This window comes from Phocoena sinus, chromosome 8 (genome assembly GCF_008692025.1).
Source record: "Phocoena sinus isolate mPhoSin1 chromosome 8, mPhoSin1.pri, whole genome shotgun sequence".
NCBI classification, from domain to species: Eukaryota; Metazoa; Chordata; class Mammalia; order Artiodactyla; family Phocoenidae; genus Phocoena; species Phocoena sinus.
The window spans coordinates 56648040-56675216 of record NC_045770.1 but is presented as its reverse complement, the minus strand read 5'-3'; the positions used below and the strand labels follow the sequence as shown (position 1 = coordinate 56675216).

The 27177-nt window shown below is 38.9% G+C and overlaps 1 protein-coding gene across 2 annotated transcripts in view; it reads left to right on the top strand.

Moving 5' to 3' along the window:
- The window catches only part of UVRAG (UV radiation resistance associated), a 330820-nt gene that overhangs the window by 81412 nt on the left and 222231 nt on the right, over window positions 1-27177 (top strand). For both annotated transcript variants that reach the window (XM_032641020.1, XM_032641019.1), the window contains exon 6: window positions 3651-3733. In XM_032641020.1, coding sequence (XP_032496911.1) covers window positions 3651-3733 — 83 coding nt within the window. The remainder of the gene's footprint in view (window positions 1-3650; window positions 3734-27177) is intronic.

Here is a 27177-nt window from a genome sequence, read left to right as displayed (position 1 = left end):
CTATATTCTCTATTTCATGGATCTCTGCCCTAATCTTTATTATTTACTTCCTTCTTGCTTTGGGTTTAGTTCTTCATTTTCTGTTTCCTTAAGGTGGAAGATTAGATTAATTGATTTGAACTCTTTCTTTTTTTAAATGTAAATGTTTACAGCTGTACTTTTCCCTCTGAGCACTTTTTCACTGTATCCCATATGTTTTGATATGTTGTACTTTCATTTTTATTCTACTCAGAGTATTTAATAATTTACCTTATGATTTGTTCTTTGACCCACTGGTTGTTTAAGAGTATGTTATTTACTTTGTAGTTTGTGAATTTTCCAAGTTTCCTTCTGTTACTGATTTTTAGTTTCATTCCATTGTGATCAGAAAAGATACTTTGTATGATTTCAGCTTTTAGAAATGTATTGAGATTTGTTTTGTGGCTGAACATATGGTCTATCCTGGAGAATGTTCCATGTGCACTTGAGAAGAATATGTATATGGTTGTTGTTGGGTGGAGCATTCTGTATACGTCTGTTAGGTCTAGTTGATTTATAGTACTTTTCATGTCTTCTGTTTCATTGTTTATCTTTCTTATGGTTGTGCTACACATTGTTAAAAGTGGGATGTTGACTTCAGCTATTTCCCATTTTAGTTTTTGCAGTTTTGGCTTCATATGTTTTGTTATATGTTGCTAGGTACATATATGTTTATAACCATTTATATCTTCTTGAGCTTTTAAATGTTATATAATATCCCTTTTTGTCTCTTCTAACAATTTTTTTTGTCTTAACGTCTATTTGTCTGATATTAGTATACCCATTCCAGCGTTCTTTTGGTTACTGCTTACATGGAATATCTTTCTGTCCTTCCATTTTCAACCTATTTGTGTTTTTTTGTCTTAATGTCTATTTGTCTGATATTAGTATACCCATTCCAGCTTTCTTTTGGTTACTGCTTACATGGAATATTTTTCTGTCCTTACATTTTCAACCTATTGTGTTTCAACCTATTGTATTTCAACCTATTTGTGTTTCTGTCCTTCCATTTTCAACCTATTTGTCTCTTGTAGACAGTATATAGTGGGTCGTTAAAAAGAAAATCTATTCTTCCAATCTCTGCCTTTTAATTGTAGTGTTTAATTCATTTATACTTAATGTAATTACAGACGGAAGGACTTCTGCCACTTTTCGATTTGTTTTCTTACATCTTTTTTGTTCCTCAATTCCTCTGTTACTACCTTCTTTTGTGTTAGTTATTTCTCACATTTTGATTCCTTTCTCATTTCTTTTACTATATATCTTTTAGTTATTTTCTTAGTGGTTGCCCCAAGAATTACAATTAACATCTTAATTTATAACAGTCTAGTTCAAATTAATACCAACTTAGTTTTAATATTATACAAAACTTTTCTTCCGTATAGCTATGTTCCCCCATTTTTATGTTGTTGTCATCACAAGTTACATCTTTATAATTGTGTGCCCATCAAGATAGGCTTATAATGATTGCTTCATTTATTTGCTAATTGGTTGATATTAAATGCTAAACCCACCTTACATTCTTAGAATAAATCCTAAAAACCCCATTTTTATGTTGTTGTCATCACAAGTTACATCTTTATAATTGTGTGCCCATCAAGATAGGCTTATAATGATTGCTTCATTTATTTGCTAATTGGTTGATATTAAATGCTAAACCCACCTTACATTCTTAGAATAAATTCAGTCAATAATGATGCATTACTATTTTGTCCTTATAACGCATTGCTGGTCCTACTTGCTAATATCTTCCTAAGGATTTTTGTGTCTATATTCGTGAGGGATATTGGTCTATAATTGTGTTTGTGTGTGTGTATGTGTGTGAGATAAGTTTTGGTATCAGTAATGCTGGTCTTATGAATTGGAAATTGTTCCCTTACCCTCTGCTTTATGAAGGAGTTTGTGTTAAATTGATGATATTTCCTAAATGTTTGATATAATTCAGTGAGCCCATCTGGACCTAGACTTTTTTTTGTGGAAAGATTTTCAGTTACTTATTCACTTAAAAAATAGTTATTCAGATATTGTTGTTTTTTTTTTTTTTACATCTTTATCGGAGTAGAATTGCTTTACAATGGTGTGTTAGTATCTGCTTTATAACAAAGTGAATCAGTTATACATATGTTCCCCTATCTCTTCCCTCTTGCATCTCCCTCCCTCCCACCCTTCCTATCCCACCCCTCTAGGTGGTCACAAAGCACCCAGCTGATTTCCCTGTGCTATGCAGCTGCTTCCCACTAGCTATCTATTTTACATTTGGTAGTGTATATATGTCCATGCCACTCTCTCACTTTGTCACAGCTTACCCTTCCCATCCCCATATCCTCAAGCCCATTCTCTAGTAGGTCTGTGTCTTTATTCCTGTCTTGCCCCTAGGTTCTTCATGACATTTTTTTCTTAGATTCCATATATATGTGTTAGCATACGGTATTTGTCTTTCTCTTTCTGACTTACTTCACTCTGTATGACAGACTCTAGGTCCATCCACCTCACTACAAATAACTCAATTTCATTTCTTTTTATGGCTGAGTAATATTCCATTGTATATGTGTGTCACATTTTCTTTATCCATTCATCTGATGATGGACACTTAGGTTGTTTCCATCTCCTGGCTATTGTAAATAGAGCTGCAATGAACATTTTGGTACATGAGTCTTTTTGAACTATGGTTTTCTCAGGGTATAGGCCCAGTAGTGGGATTGCTGGGTCATAGATATTGTTGTTTTATTGTTAATCAGTTTTGTCATGTTGTATTTTTTCAAAGATTCATCTAAGTTGTTAAATTTGTTGGCACAAAGTTGTTTATAATAGTCTCCTAATAACCTTTTAATGTGTGCAGCAGTGTAACTTTTAGAAAATGCTTATACTAGCATTATAGCAAACATTTATACAGTGATTATCACATACCTTTGACTTTACAAATATCAGCTCTTTTAATTCCCACAACAATTTGTGAGGTAGATAATATTACCATCTCCATGTTATAGATGAAGAAACCAAAGTTAAACTAAAAGAAGTTAGGTGCCTTGTTCCAGATTACAGAGCTGATGTATTAAGGGCTTAAGCTGTAATCCAGGTGGTCTGGGTCCAGAGTCCTTTTTTCTTAACTACTATTTACTTTGCCTTTCTGAAATGCCAGTTAGCTGTTCTGTTCTTCCTATGGAATTGTGCTGTGTTCTCTCTAGAAACCATCCTTGCTGCCACCACCTTTACACCACTGAGTGGAAATACTTGTTTCTGGTATTCCTAATTAAAACTTGGAATGCCTTTTCCTCCATAAAAACATTACATATGATGGCTAGGCATACTTGAAATATTATTGTTAATAGTCTTCTTCAGCCACATAATATGTTAAAAAGACTTCTGGGGTTTCCCTGGGAAGTTCACCAAAAGTTATAGTGTGAAACATTGTTTCTGTGGGAAAATGTTAGAAGAAATTTATTTTAAATTCACTTGCCTATAAGGTTAAACTTCAATTATATGAAAGTGTTTCTTAACTTTTTTCTAATTTCTTAATGATTTGAATTTACTGAGTTGTTATTGAATCATAATTTTAAAAATACAAACATCACGATTAATTTGGACACATATTTTGTTTTACTTTGATTAATTTGTTAATTAATGTCTTTTAGGGTTATTCAGATGCTCAGAAGAGTATTCTTCAGGTGGATCAGAACTGTGTTCGCAATTCTTATGATGTCTTCTCTTTGCTGCGGTAAGAAACTTCTTAGAGTCCTCTTGCATTTTGTCAAGAATCTTCCTCATTCTGAGTTTGTGACATTTCGATGTGAGGAAATGTATGGAATCTTTAGAAGCTGTTACTCAGACTTAGCATTTTTTAGTGAGAGCTTCATAAATTTTGTAGCTACAGTGATTTATCTCTTTTACAAAGCCTTTGGAAAGCCATTTTTTTCCTCTGGACAGTGGGAGAGAGTGATTGGAAGCCAGTGATCTTAAAACAGGGACATGAGCTGTTTCCGGTCTTCTGCACAATAAAGAGCAGCAACCAGAGGTACAAAATTTAGACTTATCAAAACTTTAACAACTGTGGCATTACTAGAAAACCCCTTCAATAGCCCCAGACATAGCTTAGAGTTTTGATCTGCTGTTCATCTTAAAAGAATCATATTTGGCAAGGCAAAGGAGCTCTGCATGAATCTCATGTGCTTAGAGGATTAACTGCCTCAGCTCTGTATTTTCATGTCTGGGCTTAATTTGGAAAGATTTTAAAATTTGGTTTTAATTTTCAATGTGGTAGATCATCAAGGACGTTTCCCCAGGAGGCAGGCTACCAAAATAAATGCAATTTAAAATAAAGTTAAGAGTGACACTCAACCTGTGTTCACCCTACTCAGACAGATGATTCATTGAAATTCGATTTTGGCAGTATTTCCTAGTGTTTACATAACACATCATAAATTCCAGACCATTAGACATTCTCTATATATCTACTAGAGGAAGAGCCCAGAAGGATGATTGGACTCTTATCCAACTGGATGATTGTTTATTTTTTAAACATTATGAAATGGGCTTTTCCTTTGCAAATCTTGAATCTTACTGTACATAATGGTAGAGAGTTTGCTGACATGGACTATGTAAAACGCTCTAAAGAGACAATGATTTCAACTAAAGTAACCACACACATTTGATGACTTTTGACTCTTACCTGAGAGGTACTTTCACTTTGACTTCTTAGGATATGTGCCAGAATGGACAGAATTTAGTAATTGGATGGTGGAGATAGAAAGCAGGAGGTGTCTATTTTATAACTCTTATTTTTGAGCCTATTCAGTTTGGGACTACATTGAGTTTTAAGTATTGAAAAGAGGAATGTACAGAAATAGTTTGAAATGTGAGGAAGAGACTAATATTTCTTGGCCTGTTTTGCTCAGTAAAATGAGAGTATAGATAATATAATTTTAAAAGATATTTTCCAAGTGTGAGATTGTGTGATCTCATTACAGAAATCAGTGAAATTAAAAGAAAAGGGGGGCTTCCCTGGTGGCGCAGTGGTTGAGAGTCCGCCTGCCGATGCAGGGGACACGGGTTCGTGCCCCAGTCTGGGAAGATCCCACATGCCGCGGAGCGGCTGGGCCCGTGAGCCATGGCCGCTGAGCCTGCGCATCTGGAGCCTGTGTTCTGCAACGGGAGAGGCCACAACAGTGAGAGGCCTGTGTACTGCCAAAAAAAAAAAGAAAAAAAAGAAAAGGGAATACAGAGTCAGTGAGAAGAGGAGGAGTTAGGAAAGGTACCATCATAGAATCTGAGAGATTAGAGATTTAAGGAGTATTGAAGGCTCTGTACTGTAGTGATACAGGAGAATAGGAGCTGAACAAAGACTGTAGGATTTTGGGAATCAACTTGATATAATGGAGAATGCTTTGATTGACCTGACTCTGACTTTAATTATCCTTGATTTATCCTAATTCATTTAACCTCTCTAATTGTTCCAAAATGTGGAAGCAGTGACGTTTCATATTTGTTTAATTTATAAGCATTTTCACATCAGTTATCTTATTCTCCTAGAAGTTTTTTGTGTTCACAAATCAGGGATCAGCTTTTGTCTTCCATGTAGAAGCTGAGGCCAAGGAGCATTAAATGATTTACTTATCTTAGGGGGTGCATAACAAGTAGAGCCAGATTGGAGATTGGTATGAAGGTTTTCTGGCAAGCAAATTTTGCAAACCCTTTTCACACTCTCACTTACCTTCCTAGACTGGTGGTTGTTAGGGGCACATAGCATAATGATGGAGAAAATTTCTGAAAATCGTGGAACCCTCCATAAATGCAAAATCATTAAGTTAGTTTGGTAGTGGCTTAATTATTTAACACTGGTTTTGCAATGAAATGTCTCTTGGGGGTTTCACTTCTAGCGTGCCTTCTAGATTCCTCAGGTGTGTCAGCCATTTGAAATGCCTTATTAACAGTGGCCTGCTCATCACTATCGTGTAAATCATTTATAGCTGGTAACACAGATATACTTTTTCTGAACCAGACCAAGTGTCTATTTTTCAAGTAAATTACCTGAACTCAGAGAGTTACTCTGGAGCTAGAAACTTTAAATTGTACTTGTCAAAGTTAATGAGTAAAATGGAACTTTCTCTGGTGATTCAGGCAGTTCAGAGTAACCGTCATGTATCTGCTCAAGCAAAAGTTTTTCTTTTCCCACAGTTTTTGCCATGATATATATAAAGTGATTGCCGAGAAACTTAATTTTGTGCCGATCAATTTTGTTTATAGTTTCCCGTCCTTAACTCAGGCAACATTGTTCCTGGATGCAGTAATTTTAAAAAATATACCTTTTCCTTTCCTGATGATTTCTTGTTTTTTAAATTTAATTTATTTTGTTTTTTCATAAATTTATTGATTTATATATACTTTTATTTTTGTCTGTGTTGGGTCTTCGTTGCTGCGTGCAAGCTTTCTCTAGTTGTGGCAGGTGGGGGCTACTCTTTGTTGTGGTGCGTGGGCTTCTCATTGCGGTAGCTTATCTGTTGAGGAGCACAGGCTCTAGGTGCGCGGGCTTAAGTAGTTGTGGCTTGTGGGCTGTAGAGCGCAGGCTCAGTAGTTGTGGCACACGGGCTTAGTTGCTCTGCGGCATGTGGGATCTTTCCGGACTAGGGCTCGAACCCATGTCCCCTGCATTGGCAGGTGGATTCTTTTTTTTTTTCGGTACGTGGGCCTCTCACTGCTGTGGCCTCTCTCCCATTGCGGAGCACAGGCTCTGGACGCGCAGGCCCAGAGGCCATGGCTCACGGGCCCAGCCGCTCCGCGGCATGTGGGATCTTCCTGGACTGGGGCACGAGCCCGCGTCCCCTGCATCGGCAGGCGAACTCTCAACCATTGTGCCACCAGGGAAGTCCCTGGGTATACTTTTTTTTTTTTTAATTTTTTTTTTTTTTTTTTTTGGTACACGGGCCTCTCACTATTGCAGCCTCTCCCGTTGCGGAGCACAGGCTCCGTACGCACAGGCTCAGCGGCCATGGCTCACGGGCCCAGCCGCTCCGCGGCATGTGGGATCCTCCCGGACCGAGGCACGAACCCGTGTCCCCTGCATTGGCAGGTGGACTCTCAACCACTGCACCACCAGGGAAGCCCTTTTTTAATTTTAATTTAATTTTTTTTTTAGATGTTGGGGGTAGGAGTTTATTAATTAATTAATTTATTTTTGCTGTGTTGGGTCTTCATTTCTGTGCAAGGGCTTTCTCTAGTTGTGGCAAGCGGGGGCCACTCTTCATCGTGGTGCACGGGCCTCTCACTGTCGCAGCTTCTCTTGTTGCGGAGCACAGGCTCCAGACGCGCAGGCTCAGTAGTTGTGGCTCACGGGCCTAGTTGCTCTGCGGCATATGAGATCTTCCCAGACCGGGGCTCGAACCCGTGTCCCCTGCATTAGCAGGCAGATTTTCAACCACTGCGCCACCAGGGAAGCCCCTGAGTATACTTTTTATTTATTTATTTATTTTTCCCTCTTTTTTGACATGTCCTACTTTTGCCAGTTTAATAAGTGGAAATATGGTGGAGAAACCATGGGCTTTGGCCCTCCATCCAGGTTCCAGTCCTAAACTGCCGTATGCCCGTCACTGGATGCAAAACTATGGGCAAGTTACTTAACTTTGGTATGCCTCAAACTGCTCTTGTAAAATGGGGGTAATATTTGTCTCATAGGAATTACTGTGAGAATTAATGAGGTAAAGTAATTGAAAGATTGTAGGACAGTTACTGACACATAGTAGACATTCAATAAATAATAGTTTTCATTTTCCCCGTTACTTCTTCCATCTTGGAATTAGCTTTTTTCTCTGTGCACGTGCTCCTTTTTTATATTACCACTAGGTTTTACAATTTTAAGCATAATTTCCCTTTCCGTCTTGTCAGTCTAATACCGATACCTCTGTTTTTTAGAATTACTTTTGTTAATCCTTTAACAATCATGATAAAAATTGTTTAACATGTGCATGTCTTGTCTTCCCTGATGGCATTGAAAACTACTTGAAGGAAGGGATTATTTCATATAGCTATATTTTCTCCTCTCTATATTACTGACAATTCTCACTTAATGTTGGAGTTACTGTGGATTCTGTTGTGATCCTAGAGCCCTAGGTCCTGTGGATCCTGCATTACTCTTTCTCCCTAGGACTGTCTTTCATAACCACCATGTCCACATATTAATAACTCTCAAATCTATGTCTCTAGTTCCTACTTCTCTTTTGGAGTTCTGATCTGTCGTTTCCAATGACCATTAGACATTTATACTTGCATGTTCTGTGGGAACCTCAACCCTAACATGTCTGGAGCTACATACATTGGCTTAATCCTCCTCTTTTCTTTTCCCTGGTTTCTCTAGTAGTATCATCATCTCAGGCAGCTAGTGAGCATAGCCTTCTTGGTTCTCACCTCTGTTTTCCTGGACTTTTCCTGACCTCCTAGCTAGTCTTCCTACTTCCAGTTTTTCTTTCATGCAGTTAATAGGTATTATTTATTGAGCACTTCCTTTGTGCCAGGAAGTATTCTAAGTGCTTTACATGAATTGATTCTTTTAATTCTTACAACACCCCATGTGGTAAGAACTGTTGATTCATATTTACGGATGAGGAAATAGGGGCACAAAGCAGTTGAGTAGCTTATCCAAGGTCGTATAGCTAGTTCATGTTAGCCTGTATTTAAACCCAGTTTAGCTCCTGAGCCCATGTTCTTTACCAGTATGTTTTACTACTTTATTATTTTTCACACTGCTTTAGTACAATTCATCTGCCACATTGCTGCCAGAGTGACCAAAGATACATCAGTTTTGTCACTCATTGGGCTTAGAAATCTTTGAGCCATCACATACAGGATAAAGTCCATACTTCTTAATTTGCTATTCACTCTAAACACTAGCTCTAAACAGTGTAGGGACTAGTGTTCTTATTTCAAGTCCTCCTGCCACTGCCTGTGCAGTTAGTAGCTAGCATTTACCGAGCACGTAATGGTGTTGTAATTAGTTCTTCATTGTCTGATTCGCTCTCCGCTCAGCACCCCCAAACTGAGAGCTCCGTTAGGCAAGAATCCTCTTTTTACTGATCTTTGTATTAGTCCTATGATGCTGCATATCAAATACATTAAGAAGGTAATAAATGCTGTTTTGATTGATCAAATCAAGCTATTCCTCAAGTTTACAGAGAACTGGGTTTTATTTTTCCTATTTCTGGTTTGCACCTGGTAAAATGAGAGTTGTAAAAAATTTCTCGACCATTATGGAAAAAGTGTTGAAAATATAATCAGATCTGTAGACCTTCAGCTGCCTCTTTTCTTTCTGCCACTGCCCTCCATATAATGTCTGGTGGGATTTCAGGATTTTGTGGCTTATAATCTTACTCCTTATATAGATTTTTTTCTGGAGGATCTTTCTCTGGCTGTCTGGAGGCAGATTGTTGCCCTGTCCCCACCCCCCACTTTGACAGAAAATACTTGCTCCTAAAAATTCCAGTTATAAAAGGGAGAGGCTCATATCAAATAAATTGTTCTTGCAGTAATGTTTAGAAAACAGAGAGGATGACATGTGAAAGGGCATAACTGTTTATAATCTTTAAATTCTGAACGTGATAACCAACTTTTGGTTTGCAGGGAGGGTTTTCCCCCCACTCCCCTGCTAATGATCTCTCCCTAAGAGGTAACTGCAAGTATAGAGAATATAATTAAGAACCCAGCCGTAAGCAAAAGATGTCACAAAATTTATGTACTAAGACTCATGTGTGTTTCTATTCTTGGTAGAGACTAAGCTCCTACCCAGTGTCTGTGTGCTCATTTTTGATAAATTAGGGGAATTAAGAGGATTACTATTAAGGTAGACACACTGACAGCAAGGAGAAACAAAATCTGGTAGTTTGCTCTGTTTGTGCTTTACTCTGTGATTCTGGAATATAACTGAGTGGTAAATCATATTAGCTACTGTCCTATCTTTATACTTACAGTGTTTGGATTTGTAAATAGTCCTCTGTCACTACTTCATGTAAAAGGAGGGCAGAGAGAAATAGACCAGCTGTAAAGAGAGACAGACTAGGTTAAAAAGCGTAGCTAGCATACCTCTTCTGTGTGTGAGCATTCAGTCCTTTACCCACGTACATCTCCATACTGTAGTTCATAACTGAAGTTAATAATGAGAATTATTAAGTCCACCGTGTTCACTAAGTTCACTTAGTTCACTAAGGCTCTCTCCATTTAACAGACGAGGACACTGAGGCTTAGAAGGGTGAAAAGACTTGTCTAGCACCATAAATAAGTGTTAAAGCAGGTTTGAATAAAGAATGCATGTGCATGTGCTTTCTTCCATTATGCCATGTTGATACCAAATCATCAGTGGAATATAAAGTTGTCATTGTTAATGTCTGTGTGAGAAAGCAGGGGCATGTGACAAGTTTTAGAAAGGTTTTTAATCAAAATTTAAAGTGAAAAAGTTTAGGTATTTAATGTAAATTTTAGTTAAAATTGATATTTATGTATAATAACACATTTTATTTTTATTTATCTTTCTCTATACATACACGCATATATGTACACATACACAGAAAGACACATATATACATACAAAAATAGAATTTTAACAAAGTACTGGAGTAATTTTTTTTTTGGTTGGTTGGTTTGGTTGGTTTTTTTTTTTTTTTTTTTTTGCAATACGCGGGCCTCTCACTGTTGTGGCCTCTCCCGTTGTGGAGCACAGGCTCCGGACGCGCAGGCTGAGCGGCCATGGCTCACGGGCCCAGCCGCTCCGCGGCATGTGGGATCTTCCCGGACCGGGGCACGAACCCGTGTCCCCTGCATCGGCAGGCAGACTCTCAACCACTGCGCCACCAGGGAAGCCCGGGAGTAATTTTAGGTGCAGTTTTTTTTCCCCTTTCTCTTTACTTTTTGGCTTGTCTTCTTCCTTAAACCCTTCTCAGTCACTACCAAAACCACCAGTTATAGACAGAATGTTTGTGGTCCCTCCCAGCCCAAATTCATACATTGAAACCTAATCCCCAATGTGATCGCATTTGGAGGTGGGGCCTTTGGGAGATGATTAGATCATGAGGGCTGAGCCCTCATGAATGGGATTAGTGCCCTTTTAAAAGAGGCCCCAGGGAGACCCTGTCCCTTTCTCCATGTGACGTTATAGTGAAAAGATGGTTGTCTGTGAACCAGGAAGCAGACTCTCACCAGATACCAACAATGCTGGTGCCTTGATCTTAGACTTCCCAGCCTCCAGAACTGTGAGAAATAAATTTCTGTTTATAAACCACCCTGTCTATGATATTTTATTATAGCAGCCTGAACTGAATAAGATACCATCCAAACACAGAACACATGTTCACGTGACCCCAGTCACCCATGTACCCATGTTAACAATCTGTTATGTATATATTCATATTTTTTCCTATGATCTCTATGTATATGTTATAGATATCACTATATGCATATTTATGTACATATGTTAGGAGTTTTAATTGCTATTTTACAAAATTGGAGTGGATATTATATACATGACTCTACATCTTGTTTTTCTTGTTTAACATTCCATGTACAAATCTCTTCAGTTCATTGTTTTAATGATTTCATAATAGCCCATGGTGAGGGTGTACTATGTTTTTCAATCATTACCCTGTTGATAGACTTTTAATATTTACTCTGGCTCTGGTTTTTTTATTTGTTTGTTTTGCCATTATGCAGAATACTGCAGTAAATATCTATATATGTATATATCCTTATATTTGTGATGTTTTTGTTTCTGTGTATTAAATTTCCAGGAGTAGGATTTCTGAGTCAAAGGGCATGTATAGTTTTAATTTTAAGAAATAACATACTGTTTTCCCAAAGAGTGCAAATAACATACTGTTTTCCCAAAGAGTGCAAAAAGTGTGACATTACTCTTTACCCTGAATCCCTGCTGGCAGTGGGTATCATCATCTTTTTTTGTGAATTTTTTTAATTTGATGAGTATAACACCTCAGTGTTACTTTAATTTTTATTAACTTCAGTACTAGTGCTTAGTCTGAGCTACAAGTGAAAGTGAACATCTTTTCTTGAGTTTGTTAGCCATTCAGTGTATTCTTCTGTGAATTTGCCTATTCATATACTTTACCTATCTTTTTAATTGAGTTGCTTGCATTTTTTCCATAAAATTTTAAGAGTCCTTCGTATTTTTTCCAAATATGTCAGTTATGTATTGACTTAGTATACCTTATACAAAAAGTTTTTATTTGCCATATCATGTAATTCTGGTTTTTCTTTGATATCTTCTGGACACACTGTCTTGGTTTAAGAAGTCTCTCTTATACCTTAGTTCCACCTGTATTTTCTAAGTTTTCTTTTGAGATTTATACTATTTTACTTTTAAAATTAAATCTCTAATACAATTAGGAATTATTCTTAAATATATTGTTTAGATATTCCATATATTGTGAGATAGAAATTAATTTTCTTCATAGATGAATATCCAGTTGTGCCAATAACTTCCTTTTCTCACTGAATTTAAATACCACCTTTATCTTATATTAAAAGCTCATATATGCTGGTATCCATTTCTGGATTCTCTTTTCGTTCTGATCATTTTGTGTAGTCCTTCGACAATTTCAGATTAATTTAATTACAGTGGTTTTTTGGTATGTTCTAATATCAAGTGGGGCAAGTGCCCTTCTTGCTACTATTCTTTATCATACTGTTTTTGGCTAGTCTCAGAACTTTATTCTTCCATGTGAACTTTAAGGTTATTTTATGCTATTCTTTAAAAAAAAAGTTTATTGGAATTCTAACAGGAATTTTTATATTCACTGACTTTTTAATATTTGGAGAGAGCGGTCATTTTTATATTAGTATTCCAATCCAAGACATGGTATGTCTTATATTTGTTCAAATTTTATTTCATTCCTTTGGTAAGATTTTATAGTTCTCTTCATATGGTCATGTGCTTTTCCATTAAATTTGTTCTTATAGTTTTTACACTATTTTTTATAAAATATGTTTTCCATTTCCATTCCTGTGTGCTTATTACTGTTATAGGGAAAAGCTGTAATTTTAAGAAAGTTATATTCAGTGACTATATCAAATTATTTTTTCTTGTTTTATAAGGAAAGGTCTCTGATTTTCTTGGCATACACTCATTATTATCAATTAAAAGATTGGTTTATCTGTTCTTTTCCAATGTTTATACTGTTTTCTAGTCTCTAGTACATTTACTAAACCTTCTAGAACTTTAAAAATAATGTTGAAAAGTAATGGACATAGTGAACATTTTAGTCCAGTTATTATTTTAATTAAATATTTTGCTGTTCAGGATATTTTCTGTTAATTTTGGAAAATATTTTAGATAGTTCTTCTATTAACTTTTTAGCAATAGATGCTGAATTTTTTGAAATGCCTTTCCACATTTATTAACATTATATGTTTTTCTTCCTTTAGTTTATAGTTGCAATAAGGTATGTAGATTTTTTGATACTGCATTACTAATTAGTTATAGATTATTCTTTTGATCATTACTGCAGGTGAGATTGGTGTATAGTATTTGTTGTTTTTGGGGGGAGGAGAGAAAGGCAGGGTAAACATCTTTCCTAAGATCTTAAAATTGAGTTGGGAAACTCTTCATCTTTTTCTGTGACATTTCACTCTGTAAAATGATGATAATAGCATATACCTCGTTGGGTTGTCGGGAGGATTAAGTGAATTAATATGAGGTGCTTAGTACAGTGCCTGAATATAGTTAATGCTGTATTTGTTAGCTATTAGCATCATAGTCAACTGAAACATATGAAATAATTTTGGGAATTTTTAATTCTTTAAAGGTTTGTTAGAGAATTTAGCTATTAAATCATCTAGTTCAGGTGACTTTTATGATAAATCTGACTCTCATACCTTTAGTGCTATTTGCTCTATTTTATCCTACTTCTCCGTGGTTTATTCTTTTTTTTTTTTTTTTTTTTTTAACATCTTTATTGGGGTATAATTGCTTTACAATGGTGTGTTAGTTTCTGCTTTATAACAAAGTGAATCAGCTATACATATACATATGTTCCCATATGTCTTCCCTCTTGCGTCTCCCTCCCTCCCACTCTCCCCATCCCACCCTTCCAGGCTGTCACAAAGCACCGAGCTAATATCCCTGTGCCTTGCGGCTGCTTCCCCCCAGCTATCTACCTTACTACGTTTGTTAGTGTGTATATGTCCATGACTCTCTCTCGCCCTGTCAAAATTCACCCCTCCCCCTCCCCATACCCTCAAGTCCGCTCTCCAGTAGGTCTGCGTCTTTATTCCTATCTTACCCCTAGGTTCTTCATGACATTTTTTTCCCCTTAAATTCCATATATATGTGTTAGCATACGGTATTTGTCTTTTTCTTTCTGACTTACTTCACTCTGTATGACAGACTCTAGGTCTATCCATATCATTACAAATAGCTCAATTTCATTTCTTTTTAAGGCTGAGTAATATTCCATTGTGTATATGTGCCACATCTTCTTTATCCATTCATCCGATGATGGGCGCTTAGGTTGTTTCCATGTCCTGGCTATTGTAAATAGAGCTGCAATGAACATTTTGGTACATGACTCATTTTGAATTTTGGTTTTCTCAGGGTATATGCCAAGTAGTGGGATTGCTGGGTCATATGGTAATTCTATTTGTAGTTTTTTAAGGAACCTCCATACTGTTCTCCACAGTGGCTGAACCAATTCACATTCCCACCAGCAGTGCAAGAGTGTCCCCTTTTCTCCACACCCTCTCCAGCATTTATTGTTTCTAGATTTTTTGATGATGGCCATTCTGACTGGTGTGAGATGATATCTCATTGTAGTTTTGATTTGCATTTCTCTAATGATTAATGATGTTGAGCATTCTTTCATGTGTTTGTTGGCATTCTGTATATCTTCTTTGGAGAAATGTCTATTTAGGTCTTCTGCCCATTTTTGGATGGGGTTGTTTGTTTTTTTGTTATTGAGCTGCATGAGATGCTTGTAAATTTTGGAAATTAATCCTTTGTCAGTTGCTTCATTTGCAAATGTTTTCTCCCATTCTGAGGGTTGTCTTTTGGTCTTGGTTATGGTTTCCTTTGCTGTGCAAAAGCTTTGAAGTTTCATTAGGTCCCATTTGTTTATTTTTGTTTTTATTTCCATTACTCTAGGAGGTGGGTCAGAAAGGATCTTGCTGTGATTTATGTCATAGAGTGTTCTTCCTATGTTTTCTTCTAAGAGTTTGATAGTTTCTGGCCTTACATTTAGGTCTTTACTCCATTTTGAGCTTATTTTTGTGTATGGTGTTAGGGAGTGATCTAATCTCATACTTTTACATGTACCTGTCCAGTTTTCCCAGCACCATTTATTGAAGAGGCTGTCCTTTCTCCACTGTACATTCCTGCCTCCTTTATCAAAGATAAGGTGTCCATATGTGCGTGGGTTTATCTCTGGGCTTTCTATCCTGTTCCACTGATCTATCTTTCTGTTTTTGTGCCAGTACCATACTGTCTTGATTACTGTTGCTTTGTAATATAGTCTGAAGTCAGGGAGCCTTATTCCTCCAGCTCCTTTTTTCGTTCTCAAGATTGCTTTGGCTATTCGGGGTCTTTTGTGTTTCCATACAAATTGCGAAATTTTTTGTTCTAGTTCTGTGAAAAATGCCAGTGGTAGTTTGATAGGGATTGCATTGAATCTGTAGATTGCTTTGGGTAGTAGAGTCATTTTCACAATATTGATTCTTCCCATCCAAGAACATGGTATATCTCTCCATCTATTTGTATCATCTTTAATTTCTTTCATCAGTGTCTTATAATTTTCTGCGTACAGGTCTTTCGTATCCTTAGGTAGGTTTATTCCTAGATATTTTATTCTTTTTGTTGCAGTGGTAAATGGGAGTGTTTTCTTGATTTCACTTTCAGATTTTTCATCATTAGTATATAGGAATGCCAGAGATTTCTGTGCATTAATTTTGTATCCTGCTACTTTACCAAATTCATTGATTAGCTCTAGTAGTTTTCTGGTAGCATCTTTAGGATTCTCTATGTATAGTATCATGTCATCTGCAAACAGTGACAGCTTTACTTCTTCTTTTCCGATTTGGATTCGTTTTATTTCCTTTTCTTCTCTGACTGCTGTGGCTAAAACTTCCAAAACTATGTTGAATAAGAGTGGTGAGAGTGGGCAACCTTGTCTTGTTCCTGATCTTAGTGGAAATGCTTTCAGTTTTTCACCATTGAGGATGATGTTTGCTGTGGGCTTGTCATATATGGCCTTTATTATGTTGAGGAAAGTTCCCTCTATGCCTACTTTCTGGAGGGTTTTTATCATAAATGGGTGTTGAATTTTGTCGAAAGCTTTCTCTGCATCTATTGAGATGATCATATGGTTTTTCTCCTTCAATTTGTTAATATGGTTTATCACATTGATAGATTTGCGTATATTGAAGAATCCTTGCATTCCTGGAATAAACCCCACTTGATCATGGTGTATGATCCTTTTAATGTGCTGTTGGATTCTGTTTGCTAGTATTTTGTTGAGGATTTTTGCATCTATGTTCATCAGTGATATTGGCCTGTAGTTTTCTTTCTTTGTGACATCCTTGTCTGGTTTTGGTATCAAGGTGATGGTGGCTTCGTAGAAGGAATTTGGGAGTGTTCCTCCCTCTGCTATATTTTGGAAGAGTTTGAGAAGGATAGGTGTTAGCTCTTCTCTAAACGTTTGATAGAATTCACCTGTGAAGCCATCTGGTCCTGGGCTTTTGTTTGTTGGAAGGTTTTTAATCACAGTTTCAATTTCAGTGTTTGTGATTGGTCTGTTCATATTTTCTATTTCTTCCTGATTCAGTCTTGGCAGGTTGTGCATTTCTAAGAATTTGTCCATTTCTTCCAGATTGTCCATTTTATTGGCATAGAGTTGCTTGTAGTAATCTCTCATGATTTTTTTTATTTCTGCAGTGTCAGTTGTTACTTCTCCTTTTTCATTTCTAATTCTATTGATTTGAGTCTTCTCCCTTTTTTTTCTTGATGAGTCTGGCTAGTGGTTTATCTATTTTGTTTATCTTCTCAAAGAACCAGCTTTTAGTTTTATTGATCTTTGCTATTGTTTCCTTCATTTCTTTTTCATTTATTTCTGATCTGATTTTTATGATTTCTTTCCTTCTGCTAGCTTTGGGGTTTTTTTGTTCTTCTTTCTCTAATTGCTTGAGGTGCAAGGTTAGGTTGTTTATTCGAGATGTTTCCTGCTTCTTAAGGTGGGCTTGTATTGCTATAAACTTCCCCCTTAGAACTGCTTTTGCTGCATCCCATAGGTTTTGGGTCGTTGTGTCTCCATTGTCATTTGTTTCTAGGTATTTTTTTATTTCCTCTTTGATTTCTTCAGTGATCACTTCATTATTAAGTAGTGTATTGTTTAGCCTCCATGTGTTTGTATTTTTTAAAGATCTTTTCCTGTAATTGATATCTAGTCTCATGGCGTTGTGGTCGGAAAAGATACTTGATACAATTTCAGTTTTCTTAAATTTACCAAGGCTTGATTTGTGACCCAAGATATGATCTATCCTGGAGAATGTTCCATGAGCACTTGAGAAAAATGTGTATTCTGTTGTTTTTGGATGGAGTGTCCTATAAATATCAATTAAGTCCATCTTGTTTAATGTATCATTTAAAGCTTGTGTTTCCTTATTTATTTTCATTTTGGATGATCTGTCCATGGGTGAAAGTGGGGTGTTAAAGTCCCCTACTATGAATGTGTTACTGTTGATCTCCCCTTTTATGGTTGTTAGTATTTGCCTTATGTATTGAGGTGCTCCTATGTTGGGTGCATAAATATTTACAATTGTTATATCTTCTTCTTGGATCGATCCCTTGATCATTATGTAGTGTCCTTCTTTGTCCCTTTTAATAGTCCTTATTTTAAAGTCTATTTTGTCTGATATGAGAATTGCTACTCCAGCTTTCTTTTGGTTTCCATTTGCATGGAATATCTTTTTCCATCCCCTTACTTTCAGTCTGTATGTGTCTCTAGTTCTGAAGTGGGTCTCTTGTAGACAGCATATATAAGGGTCTTGTTTTTGTATCCATTCAGCCAATCTGTGTCTTTTGGTGGGAGCATTTAGTCCATTTACATTTAAGGTAATTATCGATATGTATGTTCCTATTTCCATTTTATATATTGTTTTGGGTTCGCTACTATAGGTCATTTCCTTCTCTTGTGTTTCGTGTCTAGAGAAGTTCCTTTAGCATTTGTTGTAAAGCTGGTTTGGTGGTGCTGAACTCTCTCAGCTTTTGCTTGTCTGTAAAGGTTTTAATTTCTCCATCAAATGTGAATGAGATCCTTGCTGGGTAGAGTAGTCTTGGTTGCAGGCTATTCTCCTTCATCACTTTCAGTATGTCCTGCCACTCCCTTCTGGCTTGTAGGGTTTCTGCTGAGAGATCAGCTGTTAACCTTATGGGGATTCCCTTGTGTGTTATTTGTTGTTTTTCCCTTGCTGCTTTTAATATGCTTTCTTTGTATTTAATTTTTGACAGTTTGATTAATATGTGTCTTGGCGTGTTTCTCCTTGTATTTATCCTGTATGGGACTGTCTGTGCTTCCTGGACTTGATTAACTATTTCCTTTCCCATATTAGGGAAGTTTTCAACTATAATCTCTTCAAATATTTTCTCAGTCCCTTTCTTTCTTTCTTCTTCTTCTGGAACCCCTATAATTCGAATGTTGGTGCGTTTCATGTTGTCCCAGAGCTCTCTGAGACTGTCCTCAGTTCTTTTCATTCTTTTTTCTTTATTCTGCTCTGCAGTAGTTATTTCCACTACTTTATCTTCCAGGTCACTTATCCGTTCTTCTGCCTCAGTTATTCTGCTATTGATCCTATCTAGAGTGATTTTAATTTCATTTATTGCATTGTTCATCGTTGCTTGTTTCATCTTTAGTTCTTGTAGGTCCTTGTTAACTGTTTCTTGCATTTTGTCCATTCTACTTCCAAGATTTCGGATCATCCTTACTATCATTATTCTGAATTCTTTTTCAGGTAGATTGCCTATTTCCTCTTCATTTGTTAGGTCTGGTGGGTTTTTATCTTGCTCCTTCATCTGCTGTGTGTTTTTCTGTCTTCTCATTTTGCTTATCTTACTGTGTTTGGGGTCTCCTTTTTGCAGGCTGCACTTTCGTAGCTCCCGTTGTTTTTGATGTCTGTCTCCAGTGGCTAAGGTTGTTTCAGTGGGTTGTGCAGGCTTCCTGGTGGAGGGGACTAGTGCCTGTGTTGTGCTGGATGAGGCTGGATCTTGTCTCTCTAGTGGGCAGGTTCACGTCTGGTGGTGTGTTTTGGGGTGTCTGTGGCCTTATTATGATTTTAGGCAGCCTCTCTGCTAATGGGTGGGGTTGTGTTCCTGTTTTGCTAGTTGTTTGGCATAGGTTGTCCAGCACTGTGGCTTGCTGGTCGTTGAGTGAAGCTGGGTGCTGGTGTTAAGATGGAGGTCTCTGGGATATTTCCACCGTTTAATATTATGTGGAGCTGGGAGGTCTCTTGTTGACCAGTGTCCTGAAGTTGGCTCTCCTACCTCAGAGGCAGAGCCCTGACTCCTGGCTGGAGCACCAAGAGCCTTTCATCCACACAGCTCAGAATAAAAGGGAGAAAAAGTAGGGAGAATTAGTAGAAGTATGAGTAAAGAAAGAAGGAAAGGAGGAAAGGAAGGAAGGAAGAAAGAAGCAAAGAAGGAAAGAAAGGAGGGAGGGAGGGAGGGAGGAAGGAAGGAAGGAGGGAAAGAAGGAAAAAAGACAGAAAGAAAGATGATACAGTAAAAATAAAATAAAGTATAATATAGTTATTGAATTAAAAAATATTTAGAAAAAAAAAAAAAAAAGGGACGGATAGAACCTTAGGACAAATGTTGGAAGCAAAGCTATACAGAGAAAATCTTACACAGAAGCATACACATACACCTTCACAAAAAGAGGTAAAGGGGGAAAAATCATAAATCCTGCTCCCTGAGACCACCTCTTCAATTTGGGGTGATTCGTTGTCTAAAGGAGGGAAGGAAGGAAGGAAAGAAAGAAAGAACTAAGGTAAAGTATAATAAAGTTATCACAATTAAACTTAATTATTAAGAAAAAGAATTTTTTAAAAAAAAGTCATGGACGGATAGAGCCCTAGGACAAATGGTGGAAGCAAGAGTATACAGACAGGATCTCACACAGAAGCATACACGTACACATTCACAAAAAGAGGAAAAGGGAAAAAAATCATAGCTCTCGCTCCTAAATTCCACCTCTTCAATTTGGGATCATTCCTTGTCTATTCAGGTATTCCACAGATGCAGGGTATATCAAGTTGATTGTGGAGCTTTAATCCGCTGCTTCTGTGGCTGCTGGGAGAGATTTCCCTTTCTCTTCTTTGTTCTCACAGCTCACAGGAGCTCAGCTTTGGATTTGGCCCTGCCTCTGCGTGTAGGTCGCTGGAGGGCGTCTGTTTTTTCGCTCAGATAGGACGGGGTTAAAGGAGCCGCTGATTCGGGGCCTCCGGCTCACTCAGGCCGGGGGTTGGGGGATGGGGGTAGGAGGGGCACTACGTGCGGGGCGGGCCTGCAGCTGCAGAGGCAGCGTGACGTTGCGGCAGAGGCCGGCGTGATGTTGCACCAGCCTGAGACCCGCCGTGCGTACTCCCGGGGAAGTTGTCCCTGGATCCCGGGAACCTGGCAGTGGCGGGCTGCACAGGCTCCGCGGAAGAGGGGTGTGGAGATTGACCTGTGCTCGCACACAGGCCCCTTGGTGGCGGCAGCAGCAGCCTTAGCGTCTCCCGCCCGTCTCTGGGGTCCGCGGTTTTAGCCGCGGCTCGCGCCCGTCTCTGGGGTTTGCGCTTTCAGCCGCGGCTCGCGCCCGTCTCGGGGGCTCGCGCCCTCAGCCGCGGCTCGCGCCCGTCTCTGGGGTTCGCGCTTTTAGCCGCGGCTCGCGCCCTTTTCTGGAGATCCTTTAAGCAGCGCTCTTAAACCCCTCTCCTCGCGCACCAGGAAACAAAGAGGGAAGAAAAAGTCTCTTGCCTCTTCGGCAGGTGCGGGCTTTTCCCCGAACTCCCTCCCGGCTAGTCGTGGTGCACTAACCCCTTCAGGCTATGTTCAAGCCGCCAACCCCAGTCCTCTCCCTGAGCTCCGTCCAAAACCAAAACTCGAGCCTCAGCTCGCAGCCGCGCCCGCCCCGGCGTGTGAGCAGACAAGCCACTCGGGCTGGTGAGTGCCGGTCAGCCCCGATCGTCTGTGCAGGAATCTCCCCGCTTTTCCGTGGTTTATTCTTGACACTTCATTTTTTGCTAGGAAACCATTTACTTCCTCTGGATTTTTAAATTTATTGCTGAAACAGTGCGTGTAGTTTTAGTTTATAATTCTTTTAATCATTTCAATAATTTACAGCAAATATTCTAATTAAGCCCAGAAACCACTCTAGTATTTCAGTTAGAAATTTTGTTATGTTATGAGCTCTTCCTGGACAGGATGCTTTCTAATGCTGCAGTTGCAATGCTTTTTTGAGTGTGAACTAAAACAAAATATTTGATATGCTTTTTGCCTTTAAAATATTTCTCAGAATGAGAATGAAGAACATAAACTACATAAGTGTAGGGAATTTAGAGCTCTAGTTTATAATTTTGTCCCCAGCATATATAGCACCAACCTAACTCAGAGTAGATACTCAGTAAATATTTGTTAATTGAATGAATGGTAAAATAATAAGTGAATGGATGAAATACAATCCAGTTGGATAATCACTGAATAATAGGTAGGTTTTTGGAGGAATTTTTAAAATGGTAGTTTTTTGTTTGTTTGCTTTTGCGGTACGTGGACCTCTCACTGTTGTGGCCTCTCCCGTTGTGGAGCACAGGCTCCAGACGCGCAGGCTCAGCGGCCATGGCTCACGGACCCAGCCGCCCCGTGGCATGTGGGATCTTCCCGGACCGGGGCATGAACCCGTGTCCCCTGCATCGGCAGTCAGACTCTCAACCACTGCGCCACCAGGGAAGCCCTAATCACCTTTTCTAAGATAATTAATCACCTTTTCTAAGATAATTAATACTAACTTTGGATATGTTCTCCCACAATTATGGTATATATTTACCATAAAATATCTGATTACTTCAGTTTAGACAACGCGCTTGCTAATGAAAGTCACGTAAAGGCGTTGTATGGTAAAGTAACTCTAGTTTATTAAATGAGTTAACCAGTTGTGAGTTACTGATAGGTCTCATGGTCTTTAACTAGGACCTTTTGTAGGCTTTTCATGCTGCTAAGTCCATTTTCTCTAGTGGACCGAATGTTCAACAGGGGTAGCGACATAGTGGGTAAAATAAATGAGCCCTCCCCAAAATAATGTTCAGAACTTCTGGCTTGGAGCAATAGTCAACTTTCAAATGATGTTGGAATGGTGAAAGAGGTGTATAAAATCAGTAGAAAGAGGTAAAGAGCATCCTTTGAGGGCAGCTAACTATCTGAGTAGTCTTCTGCCCCAAGAGATGGTCTCTGTCCCTGCCCCTGTCCTTCAGTTCTGGCTTGATTTCACAGGGTTACTTTACTAAGACTGTTTTGTTTAAGATGTCACTGCAAATTAAAGCTTTACCATTACACCCCTCATAGCTGCCTTGTAACTTCTACATTCCCACTGGTGCCAGGCATGTTCCAAGGCAGCTTTCCAAGGTTTAGTGATTTCACCCTGATGTCTCTGCCAATAAAAACAAACAGTTACCATTAAACACCTACCCCACCCATAATTTGATTTTTAACACGCTGTTTTATTAAGAGAACTTAGAGATTTTAGGAGAATTAATACATTATGCTCATCAGGATATCACCTGGCCCTTGAAGTAACTTTTATTCTAAAATGTGGGATGCTTTACCTTTGAAGAGAATCTGAGACTCAGCATGTTTACCTGTTGAGGAGAGTGGATACTGTAATAACCTCGTTCTTACAGTTGATTCTTTATGGCTGGGAGTACTCTGTTAACATGAGAAGCAAGATTCTAACTTTAGGGACTTATATTCTAGTAGGACAGATTAACAGATACGGCAAACAAGGGGTCTTACATGCATTGAGAAGTTAATAATAATTTCTAAATATTTTGTTGGTATTGTAGGAATAAGTCAGAATCCTATTCTTTTCTATGCCTACACAGGTGGTAGGGAAAGTAAAAAGTATTTGAATATCTCAAATATGAAAGGCACTTAAATACTAAAAACTTAGCATACATATTTTTTACAATATTCACAATACTATGCTATTATAGTTCTGTTTTGCTGGTAAGCGAACTACAGCTTAGAAAAGATGAGCTAGTGTTTTATTCAGAGTTCAGATCTATTTGATGGCAAGGCCCTTTCCAATATATTTCTTCATCTCATGTGGAAGAATTCGTTGTGATCTTCCTTGAGGCTGCCTAACAGCTCCTATGCCCCTTCTGATAAAATTTCTTCGGTGGTACACCTGAGTGTAAATGAGCCAGGCATTTCTCAGAGAGTCTTGTGGCCCTAGCACAATGGAGACTTCCATAATAGGCTCTCCTAGAGCCTCCAAAGTACTGTGCCTCCGTGCCTCCCCATGCTGGAAGTGTTAACTAAAGCCTGTAGGTTTGCCGTTGAGGAGCGTCTCTGTAACTCTGTGACCACGTGGTTTGTTTTACTTCTCTTCCTTCAATATGGTGTGAGGTGAGTAGACACAGCCACTTTTCCTTAGTTGGCATTTCTATTTTCAAGCTCCCAACCATTAAATTCTGACTCTGCAAGAAGCAGAGGTCTACTGCCATAGAGGTAAAATGACTTCTGTAGTAGCATTGATGTTTTTGTTTTTGTTTTTTAAATCTCAGAGATTCTTTGATTCTAGTGGCAAAGTCAGATATGAACCTTGGAGTAGAACTGGCTTTAAACAGTTTGTGGGGAGAACATCTGGAGATTTAAATTTATGAAAAATTTAGTATAAGCCGAGAAATTGACTCAACAGCTCTCAAAAAGGAGTTAAGGGCTTCCCTGGTGGCGCAGTGGTTGGGAGTCCGCCTGCCGATGCAGGGGACACGGGTTCGTGCCCCGGTCCGGGAAGATCCCACATGCCGCGGAGCGGCTGGGCCCGTGAGCCATGGCCGCTGAGCCTGCGCGTCCGGAGCCTGTGCTCCGCAAGAGGCCGTAGCAGTGAGAGGCCCGCGTACCACCAAAAAAAAAGGAGTTAAGATTATCTTATGTTGCATTAATTAAAATATAGTGCCCAGATCAAGGGAAGTAATAGTCTTCCTGGACTTTGTGTTCATTAGATCATATTTGGCATATTTATGTTTAATTTGAGTCCTAGTTTACTTCCATGAGAAACAGCTAAGGGAGAATGCCAGGGTGATGAGGAGTTTTTAAACAGTCATATGAAAACTAGTTGAGGATAGAGGATATTTAGCTTGAAGAAGAGAGGACTTTGGGAATATGGTTGCTGTATTTAAACTAAACAGTTATTTAGTTAATTTGGCAAACAGTTGTTGGGTAATAATAGTAAAATAGACACATTTACTGAATATATACCATCTGTCAGGTAAGTAGTTTATATGCTTTATCTCATTTAATCCTCAAAGCAAACCTATGAGACTGATGCTGTTGTTTGTTATCCCTCTTTTGCTAGTGAGGACACAGATCCAGAAAGGGGAATTGACTTGCCTAAGGTTGCATTGTGACAGAGCCAGCCAGCCAAACTTTTTACTCCATTTTCTTTTCTTTCTCCCATGCTGCCACCCACATTCTAAAGAATGTGGGCTCTTTCTGAAGGGATGTAATTTGGAAGAAAAAGAGTATGTAGCTATATTTGTTCCTGTGGGTAAACTAATGATAGTGCTATGGGGATGGGGATAGAGTGTACTGGGGATGGTAGGATGAGTTATTTTATTTATTTTTATTTTTTAAAATAAATTTATTTGTTTTATTTATTTATTTTTGGCTGCATCAGGTCTTCGTTGTGGCGCACAGGCTTCTCATTGCAGTGATTTCTCTTGTTGCAGAGCACAGGCTCTAGGCACACAGACTTCAGTAGTTGTGGCGTGCAGGCTCAGTAGTTGTGGCTCACGGGCTCAGTAGTTGTGGCTCACAGGCTCTAGAGCACAGGCTCAGTAGTTGTGGTGCACGGGCTTAGTTGCTCCGCAGCATGTGGGATCTTCCCGGGCCAGAGATCGAACCTGTGTCCCCTGCATTGGCAGGCAGATTCTTAACCACTGCACAACAGGGAAGTCCTGGCATGAGTTATTTTAGATAGAGTGGTCAGGGGAGACCTCACTGAGAAGAAAATATTTGAACAAAGACTTGAAAAAGATAAGGCAGCAAGTTGTGTGGGTATCATTAGGAACATCCCAAAGAGCAGTAATAACCAATATAAAAGCAGTGAGGAGGGAGTGAGCTTGGTTTGTTGAAAGAACAGGTAAGAGGTCAGTCTAGTTTGAGCAGAGTGAGCAAAGTTGGTGGAGACCAGATTGTGTAGAGTTTTAGATTTTTTTCCACGTATGATGGGAAAATGGAGGGGTTTGAGCCAAGGGAGCGATGTGATCTGACTTTTATTTAAAGAAAATGACTGTGACATGGAGAATAGACTGAGGGGAGGGAGAGTAGCAAGAGAGAGAGATTAGTTAAGAGACTGTGGTAGTGTCCAGGCAAGAGACAAGAGTGACTTAGGTTGGTCTGATAGTTGAGGTAAATGAACAGAAGTGGTCCGATTTCTGACATATTTTGAAGTTGGAGCTAACCAGCCTTGGTAATGGATTAGATGTGGGCATGCAAGAGAAACTGGACTTAAAAATAATTTATAGATATTTAATCTGTGCAACTAGGTGAATTGTGGCATTTATGAAAATAAATGGTATGAGATTTGTAGGGGGAAGGAGGATCAGATAATGGGGAATCAAGAATGTATGTGGGACGTTAGGTTTGAGATATGTATTAGTTATGAAGGTGGAGGTACTGAGAAGGCAGTTGGATATGGACTTTTGATCTCGGGGCTGATTGTTGCCGGAGATGTGAACTTAGGAATTGTATCAGTCAAGGTTCAGGGTAGGAAACATAAACCACTCTAGAGATTTTCATCAGGACGAGATTTCACACAGAGAATTGGGTACTTATAGAATCACTAGACAGCTGAAGGAGAAGTCAGGAGGCTGCTAGGCTTCAGGGACACACTACTTACTGCTAGGCTTCGAGGTCAACCCAGCGATCCAGTGCTCACAGAACCGCTGCTAGTGACGTAACCGTCCCACACCCACTAGACACCTAAATGAGGAAACTGGCTACTGCAGAAACTCATACCGGAGAGAGTCTGTCACTGCTGCTGGAAGAATGGCCTCTCCACCTTATATAGAGGCCTCTCCACCTTATATAGAGGCTGGAAGAATGGCCTCTCCACCCTCTGAACACCTCCAGAGTTTGTTCAGGGTTCTCCAACATGTAGGAAGGGGAGGATATGGCAGAGGACTAGGGACAGCTAATAAAGTCTGGGGGAAATCTAGGACAATGTGGTGTCCCAGAGCCAAAGTAAATTAAGTATTTTCAAGGAATTGATCAACTGAATCAAATGCTGTGATTGGTTGAGTAAGAAGAGGGCTGATAATTGAATGCTGAATCCAGCAACTTGGGGCTCACTGGTGTCACTTATAAGAGCAGTTTTGGTGATGTTGTAGGAGTGGGTTAAGGAGAGAATGGGAGTGAGGAAATGAAGGCAAGAAGTGTAAACTATTCCTGCGAAGTTTTTCCATACAGAGGAGCAGGGAAGTGGTACTAAAGCTGGAGGGTAATGAAGGGTCAAGCGAAGAATTTTTCTGTTTTGAGTTGGGGGGAGGTATTTAGCATATTCATGTACTGAAGGAAAATTTGTGGCTGCCCGAGAAAGAGGGGATAAGCAGGCACAAAAACCTTTGATAAGTGAAGGACAGAGAGATCCAGTGTACAAGTGGATGGTTAGGCCTTACAAAGAAAGCCTGTCTGTACGTACGTGGGGAAGGCAGAATATATGGGTACAGGTACAGAATCACATGGCAAATTTGGTGATGGGAGAACAAGTAAGTTGTCCTCTGCTGTTTCTGGTTTTCAGTAGGGTCATCAGCCAGGTGTCAGGAGGTGGAAGGTTTGTATACAGTCGGAAGAGAAAAGAGAAGATTTAAAATAGTCATCCTGGAGAATGAGAGAGTGAATTATCTAGGCCTGATAGTTCTCACACTTTAGCCTGC